A 14,134-nucleotide genomic window follows, 5' to 3' on the forward strand; every position below is an offset into this window, starting at 1 on the left:
CACGTCGTCGACATTATGGGCACTGAAATTGTCCAAAAAAAGGCAGACCGATCTGCCTGCCTTCCGCATGTCCGTATCGAAGGGCCAGCTGCCAAATATGGCCCGGGTCATCCATGCCTTCAGGTTTGCGGTGTACTGTACGGGCAGCCGACGATTTCCCTTGAAGCAACGGGGCTTCTTACTTCTGCCGATTACAAGCAGTGGCCGTTTATCTGTGCCATCCATGTTGGTGCACAACAAAATTGTTACACGCCGCTTGCTGTGTTTCCCCCCGTGGCATTTCTGGCCTTTTAAGTCCAGGGTCTTCGATGGCAGCATCTCGTAGAATAAGGCCGTCTCATCTGCGTTGTAAATGTCCGAGGGCTTGTACTGGTCCAATACTTCTTTGTTGGTCAGCAGCCACGACGACATTGTGAAAGGGTCGACGGCTGCTGCCTCTCCGGAAATGACTTTGGTCACTATGTCGTGGTGGGCTTTGAAACGGCTCAACCTGCCAGGGCTAGCCTTAAAATCAGCGTGCCCAACAATGCATGCGAAGTCCAGCGCTTTCTGCTGAAGAACTCTGCCAGACAGCGGCACTTTGTTGGCACGCTGTTCACAAAACCATGCAAACACCGCCTTGTCAACGTCTGGAAAAGCCGCAGCGCGCGCCGTTTTGTTTTTTGCACTCACACCATTTCCGAGCGCGCCGAGAATAGAGGCCGTGTTTTTCAGAATCGTCAATATCGAACTGCACGCAATTCCAAATTCTTCGGCAATATTCATTTTCTTCCTGCCCTTTTCAGCTTGGCCAATAATTGCAGCCTTATCCTGCAGTGTCATAAATTTCCTCTTTTTGGCTGGAGGCAGCGTCTTAGCAGGCTGTCAAAGCAAATGGTCCAATTGGCTCAGAGACACACAATTGACGCACTCTAGCACCAACGACACTGAGCACACGACCATGTGCGGCGGTACACAAAGCCCACTGATACTAAAGCGTCATCCGGGTTATCGGAGCCTTCACGTGTAGTAGATGTCGATTTGGCTACCATGCACGCAGGGGTTTCGCTCCGCATTTAGCACAAGCTGTAATGGCACACAGGATTAAATAAATTGTGCTCACTGCGAGATTGCCTACGGTTCTTGTCTTTCTTTATTTGTATCATTTCAATGCTAATTGCATCTTTGGCCCGGACACTGCGCAGTCACCCATTGCGACGGGCGAACGACCACCATCATCATCATCGCTGTCGTCTGTCATGAAGGAGGTACAAGGCTTTTTTTATTGTAAACAATGATGGCGGCTGCCACGCAAGTGTGCTGTGGTGGTAGTTAATGCAATTTAAGCGCACAACGAATGCATTTGAGCAGTTTCCGGACACAACTAGTGTTACATGAGTAGATTATTTGCGGACTGTCGTTTCAGAAAATTTCGTTGATGAGGGATTGCTATAGAAAAAAGTTTCGTCGCGAGATAGGTAGTACAGTGAAACCTCGTTAAACCGTAGTCGGCCGGAGCTCGGAAAAAGTACGTACTAAACGGTAGTACTGTTTAAGCGAAATAGCATGAGATCGCCCACTTACCTGTCGATAACGGAACTCGGAGAGAGTGCGATGAAAGGGGAAAAAACATGCAGTATTTATTCACTTCGCGGGACGCAAGTGTTATTTTCGTTTGATGTCGCGGCGGCCTAGCACGACGACAGCGGCCTCAAACTTACTGAAGCTGCGTGCCAGCTTCTCAGCCAGCCCCCCTCTTCTCGGCAAACACTCGCACGGCACGACAGATTCCTCGTTGGCGTTACGTATTCTCCGTGCACGCGCGCAGTAGTGCTGCATAAGTCCCGTGGCGCCTTTTTCATTGCCGGGTGCCGGAGTTCGGAAAACTTTTCGTTTGGAATAGTTACGTTATCGCGCCCCTGTTCTTGCGACGATCGCATTCACGAGGCTGACGTAACGCGCAGCTTCTGCCACTGTCGGGCCTGAATAGCCCGTGCTGTCGATTTCCGTGTCGTCCTCATCACTGTCGCTAGTTGACACTTCGGCAACAACAGCGGCAACGATGGTGAACAGTCGAACCTCGTAGCCAACATCTCTTCGCGGTCGCAGCAGCGCTGCCGAGCAACTTCGCATTCCAAATGCCACACACTGTAGTCAACAGCAGATCCATGTCGCAGGCCAGCGCCGACTTCTTCGTGTCACGTTCGGTAGCACGGACGATGTCTAATTTTCTTCTATGCTGAGCACCCGGCGTCTTTTTTATCCTAGCTTTGACATGACGCGAGTCCTCGCTTGCACGACGCCACAACGCTCTCTGGCATGGCGTCCATGCGGCGTCGAAATGATGTTGATGTTGATGCGGCTTCACATGCAAACGCACAGGGCGCTTGGAGGCCGTTGTACCGATCTCTGAGGCTTGTTGTTCTGCCGGGCCGCCCGATGGAGACGACGCACCGCCATGTTTGCGCGACGAAAAGTGGAAACGCTACGTTTTAACCGATGCGTACGCAATAAGCTGGTACGGTTAATGCGGATACAAAATACATTATGTTCAATGGCCGCTGAGTCGGGGAATTGACTTTACTACTTTTAAACCGAAACTACTGTTTAAGCGGGTACGGTTTAACGAGGTTTTACTGTAGTATAAAACTTTTATTTAAAAAAAGAAAAAAAATCACATTCAGGTCCAGTGGGTGGGTCCCTCAGTCCAGGGCCCCACTGGCGATCGCGGCACGCCGGGCTTGGTCGAGAAGGGCCAATTGGTCCTCCCGCACCGTGCTGGCTAGCCACACCTCCCACTGCCTACTGTTGGAGTTTTGCCCCATAAGGGGTGATTGGATTTCTTGTGGCCGACTCTGGCACGACCATGTGATATGGTCAAGAGATGGTCGCCCTCCGCACCAAGGGCAAGTATTGGGATACCGGGTGGGGTGTATGTGGTGTAGTAGGAGTAGGTGTGGGTATGTACGGGTTTGTAGTCGGCGCCAGTCCCGCATTTGCGCTGAGTCCAAGGATGTGTCTGGAAAGCTATATTGTTGCCTTCCTCGTCTCTGTGCCTCCAAGATATCTTTTGCTGTGATCGGGGATTCTACGAGAGTGCGTTCCGTCGCTCGGATGCTATATTCTCGAGCGAGGCGGTCCGCCCTCTCGTTACCCGTCACTCCGGCGTGCGCCGGACACCACGTAATAGCGTGGTGTTCCGTGAGATTTCTTCCTAGGATTTTGATGGTGAGTTTGGGCAGGGTGCCTGCCATGAAAAGGCGACATGCCGACTGCGAGTCGGTTAGTATTACCGCAGAACGTGCTCTATTTTCAGCGTCACGTATAGCCAGAGCCACCGCAGTAGCCTCTGCTGTGGCCACCGACCCTGTTCTGACTGTTGCGGAAATAGTAGTTTGTGCGTTTGTGGCTACCACAGTGAAAGTTTTGCTATCCTGTTTGCACGCGTCCGTGTAATAAACCTCCGGATTTCTACCGAACCTGCGTTCGAGTGTCCTGGCCCGTGCAAGGCGCCGTTGTCTGTGGTATTTCTCGCTCATGTTTTTAGGGATTGGGGACACAGAGATCTGGGCTCGTATGTTCGGTGGGAGGAGTTCTGTTTGGTCGTTACAATGTGCCGGTCTGAGTGGATACCCTAATCGACAAAGAAGTGTTCGACCTTGCTTCGTGGAATTGAGCCTTTCTCGTTGTGCAATCAGTGTTGCAGCCACGAGTTCTTCAAATGTGTTGTTAATACCCATTGCATTAAAAAGGGTCGTGCTAGTGCAAAGCGGTAGACCAAGCGCCGCCTTATAAGCTGAGCGTATAAGGGTGTTTATTTTAGTTACCTCTGAGTTTGATACTTTTTGGAAAGGAAGGCCAAAGGTTACACGGCTTATGATAAATGCCTGTACGAGCCTTATCGTCTCTTCCTCCTTGAAGCCTTTTCTGTTTCTTGCTACTCTATTTATCATCCTAGACACGCTGTTAACCGTTTTCCGGAGATTTGCGATCGTGTGCCCTACTGCTCCATTTTCCTGTATCCATAGTCCGAGTATTCGAGCTTTAGATACCTCCTGTATTATTTGACCTCCCAGAGCAAGCTTTATCGGAAGTCTATCGTCCTTTCGTGTATAAGGCGCTCTTACTCGGATTAGTTCGGACTTCTCCGGGGCGCAATTCATGCCAGCTTTTGTTACATGATCCTCAACAATGCTAATTGCCTTCTGGAGGGTTTCCTGACGTTCCCCTAAAGATCCCTTTGCGGTCCAGAGAGTTACGTCGTCCGCGTAAATCGCATGTCCTAAGTTTGGGATCCGTTGTAGTTTCACCGCTAGTCCTTTCATCCCTATATTGAAGAGCAGCGGTGAAAGAATTGAACCTTGCGGCGTTCCTCTTTTGGGGGTCTGTAGAACATCTGAGCGGGTGGATCCTAGCCCTATCGTGGCGGTGCGGTTGTCTAGAAAGGATTTTATGTATTCATAAGTGCGCTGTCCGCAGTTCATGTTCGATAGTTCCGTTAAAATGCTTTCGTGCGAGATGGTATCGAAAGCTTTTTTGATATCTAATGCCACTATGAATCTGTCTGCATTTCCTCTCTCTGTGTTTAATACTTCTTCTTTCAGTAGGAGAAACACGTCCTGTACCGACATATGCTGTCTAAAGCCGAACATAGTTTCCGGGAAAAGGTTGCTGTTTTCTATGTACCTAGTGAGTCTCATCTGTATAACCTTCTCAAAGAGTTTACCCAGACATGAGGTAAGGGATATGGGTCGGAGGTTTTTTATGTCCCTAGGTTTCCCTGGCTTCGGTATTAGAATTATCTCTGCATGCTTCCATGCCTGTGGGATTTGACCTCCTTCAGTCCATACATGTTTGTTAAAAAGATCTGTTAGCCCTGTTAAAGCATTGAGGCTAAGATTGCGAATCATGGCGTTTGTTATTTTGTCCGGTCCAGGTGCCGTATTTTTCTTGAAAGTTTGCGCTGCCGCAAAAACCTCTGCCACCGATATAGAGGCATCTAGTTCCTCATTGTTCTCTCCTAAATATGTGGGAGTATCATGGTTTTGCATGGAAATTGCTCCTATATACATGTCTTCTAGTGTGTCTAGGAGATGGGTGTCAGCGTCTTGAAATTCGCATTCAAGTAATCGCAGATCTCGGTTCGTCGCTGTTTTTGTACTTGCAGGATCTATCATGCTTCTCAAAATGGCCCATGTATTTTTTGTGTGTAAGGTTCCTTGTAGAGATTCACAAAATTGGCGCCAATTATTGTTTTCTAGTGTTTGTGCATAAGCATTAGCCTCCTGTGTTAGTTGAGCTATACGTATTTTGAGCTTTCTATTTAATCTTTGTCTTTTCCATCGTCTCGTCAGGCTTCTGCGTGCTTCCCATAAGTGTATGAGGCGGCTGTCTACCGCTGTTATATCCGATGTTGTAGCAATCTCCCTCGTTGCGCTTTCGTGCGTTTCGCGTATTTGCTCCACCCAGGTTTCAATATCTTCTGTGAAAATGAGCTGCTCTTGTTTATCTCGATATACAGTCCAGTCTGTAATGCAAGCCCTCCCTATGGAGCGACGGATTTTGGGGGAATTGATACCTATCGAGACAATGTCATGGTCACTGCCCAAATTTTCCTCCAAATTTGTCCACCGCGTCTCCCCTGGATGGCTCGAGAAAGCTAGATCTGGGGTTGTATCCGCCGCTACACTATTGCCTAAACGTGTGTAACACCCCGGTATTGTAATGAGTTCTAACCCGTATCGATCTGTCGTCTCAACTAGTGATTTCCCCTTCACTGAGTCTTTGTTGTAACCCCAGGCGGAGTGTGGTGCATTGAAGTCACCAACCACTAGCAGCTTGTCTTTTCGCTCCATGTCTGATATTGCATGACTTAGTAGGGTATCGAAGCATGGTGCTCGATCTCGAGGAGGACTGTATATATTTACGATTACAGTCTTGGCTTTATTCCTTTTGCATGGCCACACCGTTAGTATTTGATGCTGTGTGTCGTGCTGTGGCATATACGTGACGCTGAGGGCCAGGTCTTTTCTCGCAAAGCTGGCGACCCTAGGATAATCAGGATTGGAATACGTCTCGTATCCTTTTAGTTTTTGTGTAATTTGCCCAATTTCTTGTAGGCATATAATGTCGGGTAGGACTGGCGCTGACTGTATATATTGTGCAAGGGCAGCATGTTTGTTACGTAATGTACGGCAATTCCATTGCCATACCTCAAGGTTTTCAATGTTTCTGTGTGTCGTGTCAGCCATGAATGGTACTATCGCTATCCGTCGTCTCTATCACTTTAGGACGACGGGTAGGAGCTCCTGGGCTATCATTAAGGCGTTTTCTTGTGGTTACTTTGATGCAGCTTAGGGAGTCGTCTACGTGTCTCTTAAGAGCACGCAGTTCTGCGAACATCATCTGTACTTGATGTGTGATTGTTTCCAGCTGCTTTCCTATGGGCTCTTCTGGTGTTGGTGTGGGTTTACTAACCTGTGTTGTAGGCGCTTCGTTTGTTTTGTTTGCGAGGTCGTGCATTGTTTGCTTAAGGGCAGCCATCTCTTTCTTCAGTTCTGCCAGACTGGCTTTTAGTGATCTATTTTCTTCTATAAGTTTCTGATCCGCGACCGATTTGTGATTCGTATGATGTTGTGCAGTGGGAGCTGCAACTTGCGCCCAGCTTACCTTTGGTGCCGCCATTTGTGGTTGGCCAATGGTTTCCCTGGACTGAGGGTGTTGAGGTGTTGCCTTCTTCATCTTGGACTTCTCTGGTCCCCGCCCGGTTTCTTGACGATGTACTTCCGGGAAATTTTCCTGGTCGAAGGGAATAGATCCTTCCGTGGTATATCCGTGCTCTTCTTCCTCCGACTCGAACCACCTTTGTTTACGCTTGAGGCTGCATTCCTTTGATGGCTTCCATTGTTGGCGTCCTGACGACGGTTCTGGTCGGCGAACCTGTTTTAGACGCTTTCCGCAGCTTCGGTCCCCCGTTAGGTGGGCTTCACCGCACGAGGCACACTTCGGGTTACATTCGTGTCCGTCTGCAGGATCTTCCGTTCCACAAATCCTACACACACACAGTTCCGGTTGTGGGCACACATCAGTTCTGTGACCCACCCTTTGACATGTTTTGCAGACTTGCACTGTATTTCGATACGGATAGCAGGCCATTTCGCCTCCCTCGTAGTACACATATCTTGGTACTACGTTTCCGAAGAATACAATGACGGCACTCTTAGTGTCCCCCAGCATTCGTGCGTGAGCGACTTCCACGTTTAGCGTGCGCACCCTGATTTTCGATTTAAGGACGTCTGAGGGCGTATGTGGGGTGAGTCCGTGGATTACCCCCCGAACTGCTCCGTCCCCCAGAGCTACATACGCTTTCACCGCATGGGGTTTTCCATTTATCTTGAGTGATGTAATCTGGCGCAATGTGTTTGCGACTTCCTTTTCTGGGGTTGAAACAATTACAATGTTCGATCCAGGCTTAATACGTAGCAGAAACTGCTCACCTTGGATCTTTTCATTGCAAGCCTCTATAATAGCACGGGCCATCACGGGAGTTGTAATTGCTCGAAGCGGGAGTCCTTGATGCGGTCTCACAATGACCTTGAAATCGTCCTTTGGTAAGGGTGGTAGTTTCTTCCCGTTGCGTCGCGGGCGAAATCTTGGCTTGTCTGCGTTCTTTGGAGATTCGTTCTTCCGGTGCTCCTGCGCACGTTCTCTCCGTTGCATTTTTCTTTCCCTGACGGACACAACTGTGGTCCATCCCTCTTGGGCGTCTTGAATGCGTTTGTCGGTCGTATTCTCACCGCTGTTGACGGTGGACGGTGATGGGCTTATCTCTGCGTCGGTGGTCATCGCCTGGTGCGGTCGGATGTCCGTGCAATCCATGTGCTCTTCGGTGTTGGAATCATGGCTGGTCGAGGCTCTTCCCGCTGAACCGCTTTTCGCACAACGCGCTGGAGTTTGAGACGCCATCAGCGTCGGCGTCGCGGCGGAGTCGCAGCCGGCGTCGCGGCTGCCGCCGCTCGCTACTCGTCGGTAGGCTTACAATGGCTCACTTGTGGAGGTAGCAATCCCTTCGTGGTATTTCCGTGAAAAATGGTCCAAGGGCCAAAATTCTGGCCTCCCTGGCTGCCGCTTGACTTCCCGGAAACGATGAGGTGCACTTTTCGTAGGTTCGAAGAACTGGACCACACGAAAAACATGGAAATTGCGGAGCGTGATGCGAGTGCGTCCACACTCCTCGATGCCTTCTCGCGAGATAGGAAGTGCATTGACTCCTATGGCTGTTCGCCGGGGATCCGAAAATATTTTGTTGCGGCGAGAATTTCGTTACCTCAGGATTTCGTTACCGCGGGTTTCGACTTACATCCATTGCTTCGTTATATCCAATATTGCCACTTACTGCAACATGTGTCCAATGGTGTGCACAATTGTAAATATCGAAATAAGAAGATGGCTTTCCGGTCCGCAGAGCTGCTACGTGGCCACACATGAAATAAGATTTGAATACAACAACAAAGGAGTCTTTGGTGTGTTCCACATGTAATTTCTTAGCACCTGATGCAACAGCCTTTAGATAGCTGATTTCTGTTCCATTGCAACTGTCTTTTGCATATGCGGATTGCGCCAACGCCAAGGAAATCTCGGGAGGCCAAGTCCAGCTGTGGCTGCCTGCGTGGTGTGTCACAGAGAAAGAGAGAAGGCTAAACCCCTTGAGAGTGATTTTGTACGCGACAGCGACGAGCAACGGCTTTGAGCGACGGATCGGGCCGTCGCTTGAACAGATCGCTCAGTCTTGTCGGTCGATCACTCGGTTCTGCAAATCTAGAATTCGTCGCTAGTCGCCAGGAAGTGCTATGAGCGACTAGCCAATAGCGCAAAGCCAGAACTGGATGTACCATGGATGTACATTACTCAAATACTACTAATTGTCGCACGGAAGGAGCAAACAATTAAATTTTTATATGTGCAAGGATAAAAACCTGCTGCAAGACCCTCAGACCGTTTTGCGACTAAGTGGTACCACTCACCGAAAGGCCACGGCTTATGATCCCCAAACCAGTGGGCTGACAGAACGCTTGAATAAGACTCTGGCAGACATGATGAGTATGTACATCAATGTCGACCACAAGAACTGGGATGAGATTTTACCATCCGTTACATTTGTGTATAACACGGCGCGCCAAGAGACAACACGCGTGACGCCTTTCAGCCTCGTTTACGGCCGGAAAGTGACAACCATGTTGGACGCAATGCTTCCACACGAGTGCGGTGACAACGAGACTGGTGCCGAAGAACTTAGGCAACGCGCAGAGGAAGCCAGGCAGCTTGCGCGTTTCCAAATATAACATCAGGAATACGATGCCCGACACTACAATCTTCGGCACAGACCTGTCGCATACAACGTCGGTGACCAGGTATGGGTCTGGACTCTGATGCGTCGGCGGGGGCTGTCTGAGAAGCTCCTGCGAAGATACTTCGGTCCGCATAGAGTTCTGCGCCACATCAGTGATGTGAATTATGAAGTTGTTCCCGACAGCCATAACTGCTCCAAATGCCGGCGGCATCTGCCCGAGGTTGTGCACGTGCTTCGTATGAAGCCATACATTTCCTTATGACCTCAACTTTGCACCGTCTGTGCACAGCCTTCGGCGGTGGGTGCATCGGGACGATGCCTTTTTTTTTTCTTCAAAGAAGGGGGGGGGGGGTGCAAATGTCACATCCTATATGGTCGCCATGGGTATGTGCCAGGTGATGAGAACGATGCTGAAGTAGCGCGCGAGTGGAAAAAACAGAGACGACAATGACGTCTCGTTGACTGCTCTGATAAAGTGCGTTTATACATCCTCGACACCGGCTTTCCCGTCTCCTACTGGGCTGTGACAATATTTTATGCTGCTTTTTAGAGTAAAACACATCAACTCATCAACACATCAACACATCAACTTAAATTAATAAAGCTTGCGTCATGCTAGTTTTGGCACCTATATTGCTGCCCGCATACCAAAAACACTGGGAGACATTGCTCTAAGTCATTGCGCGTATGGGGTACGACTTGCAGGCGACGAGCGAACGCAACGAGCGGACACGACAGCCATCTCCATCGCATCGCTTGTTGCTGTTGCGCGCAAGATTGCTTGCGTGGGGTTTACGCTAGAAGGGAATGCGCTATTTTTTCGCACCATCACGCATAGCCATTCAGCATGGTGTGACTCGCGCAGGCTCGTGCATGACTACCGAGATTGCTCTGGGGCGGTCACGGAGGCCACGTCCAGCTGCGCCTTCCTGCGTGGTGCGTCGCACAGTAGAAGTAAAGGCACTAATCTTTTGCATTGCCGCGCATAGCCACGCCGCATGGCGTGGCTCGCGCAGCCAAGCACATGCAAAAGAGGGAGATCAGTGGAGTAAGTGTGGCTGTGAGCTGCTGCTTGGGGGCACAGTTGCGCAGCTATGCGCGGCGGTGAGAAAGACCAGTGTTGCTCGACAGCGTATTCGACGCGGGAACACAGGAGTTTTGAACTGGCATGGCGAACGAGTGCCACACAGCGTGGAAAGGGACGTGCGCGGCGCACAACGGTCGGGTATTTTTTGGTTTCAGATAAGAATCTGGTTAGTTATATTCATTGGCAGGACAATTTCACTTCGTTAAAACAATGTTTTAAATATGTGGATTTCTATGGGTATTTTAAGGGGAATTTCATTTACTTCGTTTTGTCTATTATTTCATCGTATCCCGTTTCGTTATAACGAGATTCAAACATAGCCTTCGGTATGCCCGGATGTATTTCCCACGTCTTGTTTCCCAGGCCTTGGAACAGCGGCATGGTCGGTCAATGCCCTACCTGGACTTCTCAACGCACAAGGACAAGAGGCAGAGTGGCAGCGCCAAGTCGGGGTCGCGGAGGGGTTCGCGCGAGTCCCTCGATAGCGTCAACTATGATGGCCAGCCGCAGGACGAGGTGAGAATGGCCACTCGCCACCGCTCTTCTTTGTGTGGCACCGCTGACCGGTAGCCACGTTGGCTATTTGGTGGGCTTTTTTATTCTTGTTGGTGTGGTTCTGTATACCGCATTTCGCCACCTGGTACACTTCTAACCTTTTTTACCAAGATGCATAATGGATTTAGAAGGCAGTAGCATGGGACGTAACTATATATACTTTCGGTTGCTGGCTTTAATAGCAAAAAGCAGTTTATTACAGGGCAGGGGGGTTTAGTAATCTCCTTGCTATTAATGTTTTTTTTCCGTTTCCTCAGCAACGAGCTATTTATACTGCCAAATACGGAAAGGCATTGCGTTGGGAATAGAGCACTTGTATTGTTACGAGGTAAATGCAGCTGTTCTGAAGAGCGTTATTCCTTGTCAACCTCTATGCTTGCACTTGCAAAAGCCCACAAGTGTCAGTAAATTGTCCAAGTGTCATTCCTTATGATGACATCCTCGTTTAGTTTATGGTCAGATGCATTAACGACTATTACTCTATCGCTGTGCTTTCGTGAACAAGGAGGCCATTTGACAGGGCCTCTCGGCACGGGTCCAGATGACCGGACCCTGTGTTGGCATTAAAAGGGGGCAGAGCTGTGTTCCTTGCCCGAGACTAGGCACTGACCGCCGAGCCCCTGTGTTTCTCCCTCTAGTGGCGGCGAGCGGCAGTTTGCATGTGGGGCACCTCGACGCGCCGTGTGTGGCCTCGCCGGCGTTCCAAGCTCTGGCCCCGGTGGCAGAGCCCTTCGGGACTCTTCTCCTACTGAACACTTCCTCCTCTGTCTTGCGCAGAAAGCACTCTTTGTCACCTCGTCTGTGCACTTAGACAGCGCTGAGTTCACTGAACACCAGAACTCCACGATCACTCGCCATGGTGCTTTGCTGGGCTCTTAGCTGTGGGGATCAAATCCGGGAAGCTAACTTGCACTGGCTGCTTTATTCGCACTCTACTGCTGTAACATTGAGTACAGGGACAGCTTGTGAGAGCTGAGGAGGATGTTCTTGTGAAAGACTCCTTGTAATGTCACGCCACGTGAGACGTGGGTAAAGGAACAGATGACAAATGCTGCTGTCTGTTGCTCGCTGCTCGCCGTTTACTACTGTCCACTCCTGTGTTGTACTGTAACACTCATTATAGAAGGCTCGCCCTCGAGTACTCAGCAGCACGTGTCAGAGAAGTGTTCTTATATGTCAACTCAGTCAAAAGCCACAGCAGACAGCACCGTATGGAGTTTAAATGGTCATGTGTTGGTTGCTTTTAGCAACAATGCTGCAGTTCTTGGGGTTTGGCAAGTCTTGTGATTACTAGCAGACATCAGCTTAAATGTAGGTGTCAGCAAGGTCATGTTGAGCAACTTATGTTGAGCCGTGCTTACGTGCTGCTTTCATTGAGCTTTAACTGTGGTTTTGCAGAAGTGCACAGCCGAGTTCACTCGCCGGAATTGCACAATTTAGGTCAGTTTCCATCCTTTCCATCCTTGAACATAATAAGAGAGCACTTACGTAATAATGGGAAAGAGTTCAATTAATGCCACTTTTTATTTGTGTGGTTCATATAGAAGAAGTAGGACTGGTTCAGCTACAGTCAACATAACTACAAGTAAACCTCAATATAATGAACTTTAATATAGCAAAGTATTTAACTTTTTATAACTTGTTGTTCCTAGAACATCATGCATATTCAACCACAATATAACAAAGTGTGTTTATGCGTAATTTCAATATAATGAAATTCCACTGCCCCTGCAAAGGAGTATCGAGACAAGAAATGGAAACTTCCGCGGATGCAGATAGTCAAATGGTTGAATTGCATGCGGCTGCTTTCGTACACACCTCTCAAATGAAGCGGAAAAGCGTCACGTTCTGTATGAAAGCCAAGTGTGATAAGAGTCTTATCACACGCACAGCATGCTTTAGGTGCGACGGATAGTGCGCAAGGACGGTGGCTTGACGAGTGCTGTCTTCCTGTGTGAGCGAGGGGAAAGAGCTTGCGGTTATGCGAATAAGCACGCCCGTGGTATGTGGGGGGAAGAGAGTTGGGGGCCCGGCTTGCATGTGTGCGTCGCCTTTACCCGTGCAGCCATGGCTGCGCATGGCTGAATGCATACGTAGCCCACGTGCTCGGTTTTGATGATAATTTGCCACCAAGCTGAAAGATGGTGGGGAATAGTGCGCTGTCTTCCCATGCGTTTAGGGCTGAAGGTAGCACAACCTAGAGTTTTGGAGATGCGTTTAAACGAGAGGCAGACAAAGCATTTGCTCCCTGTGACTGGCACTTTAAATGATAGCGTTGTCCCACTGGGAGCGACACTGTCAGCCGCGGGACAGAATGGACGCGAAAGCGCAGCTCACGGCGCACCGCTGATGTGAGGATGTCGTCGACAAGGCACAGAAACGTATCTTTCGTCGCCGACTCTTTAAATTCAGCGAGATGAGTTTTTTCCTCATTCAAATTTGGTTTTCACGGTTGTCCAATAATTTGAAAATTTTTTAAACCCTTTCTGTATAAGAAATATTCATCTGCTAACAAAGAAAATTGCTGAAGCTACCGACTTTGTCATATCGAGGTAGAACGAACTATAGAACGAAGCCACATTTGACTTTAAAATGTCTTCATTATAGCTGATATTGGCTATATGCATATATTTGTTACATGCCGATATCTACGAACACTTTTTATTTATTTAGTTGTATATAAAATAATTTATTATTATATCGTAGTTCAGTTGTGCTCGGTCTTTTTGCAGTAATGTTCTGTACAGGGGGTGTCGGTGGCGTTTGGTTTGGGCCAAGTTTGGATGCCATTGCTGCTTTCGTAGGAGGCTTCCTTCGGTACAGCATTGGCAGCAGGTGATAAGTACTCGTAATTATGTAATTATTGCAGGTGAAAGCGATAAGTACCTCATGCAAAAGCAGTACCAAACGGGAATGCACTGCTCATGGCCATTTCCTGTGGGAAATTTGATCGGGAGCAAGCCCGCGTCTTTGCCGGACAAGCCATTTATAGCTGGTTCCATTATTTGTACAACATTCTGTGTGTCGTGGGCAGCTCTCAGTGCAAGTTGGCAGTTGAGCTCTCATCTCTGGAACGGAACAGGGTGCCATATGATGGCATGCTTGCAGAAGGGCACAGTTCATTGGTGTTCAGTGATCCCAGCCACACTTAATGCAAAGCACGT

At 49.1% G+C, this 14,134-nt stretch overlaps 1 protein-coding gene across 7 annotated transcripts in view; it reads left to right on the forward strand.

The window, feature by feature from the left end:
* The window catches only part of Klc (kinesin light chain), a 184,294-nt gene that overhangs the window by 131,974 nt on the left and 38,186 nt on the right, over nt 1-14,134 (forward strand). For 6 of the 7 annotated variants that reach the window (XM_070522619.1, XM_070522616.1, XM_070522621.1 and 3 more), the window contains exon 8: nt 10,779-10,931. In XM_070522619.1, the coding sequence (XP_070378720.1) occupies nt 10,779-10,931 (153 nt within the window). Of the gene's footprint in view, nt 1-10,778; nt 10,932-11,608; nt 13,728-14,134 lie in introns of those variants that run through there. The other variant, XM_065438964.2, reaches the window with a different exon arrangement.

Source organism: Dermacentor albipictus, chromosome 7, assembly GCF_038994185.2.
Source record: "Dermacentor albipictus isolate Rhodes 1998 colony chromosome 7, USDA_Dalb.pri_finalv2, whole genome shotgun sequence".
NCBI lineage: Eukaryota > Metazoa > Arthropoda > Arachnida > Ixodida > Ixodidae > Dermacentor > Dermacentor albipictus.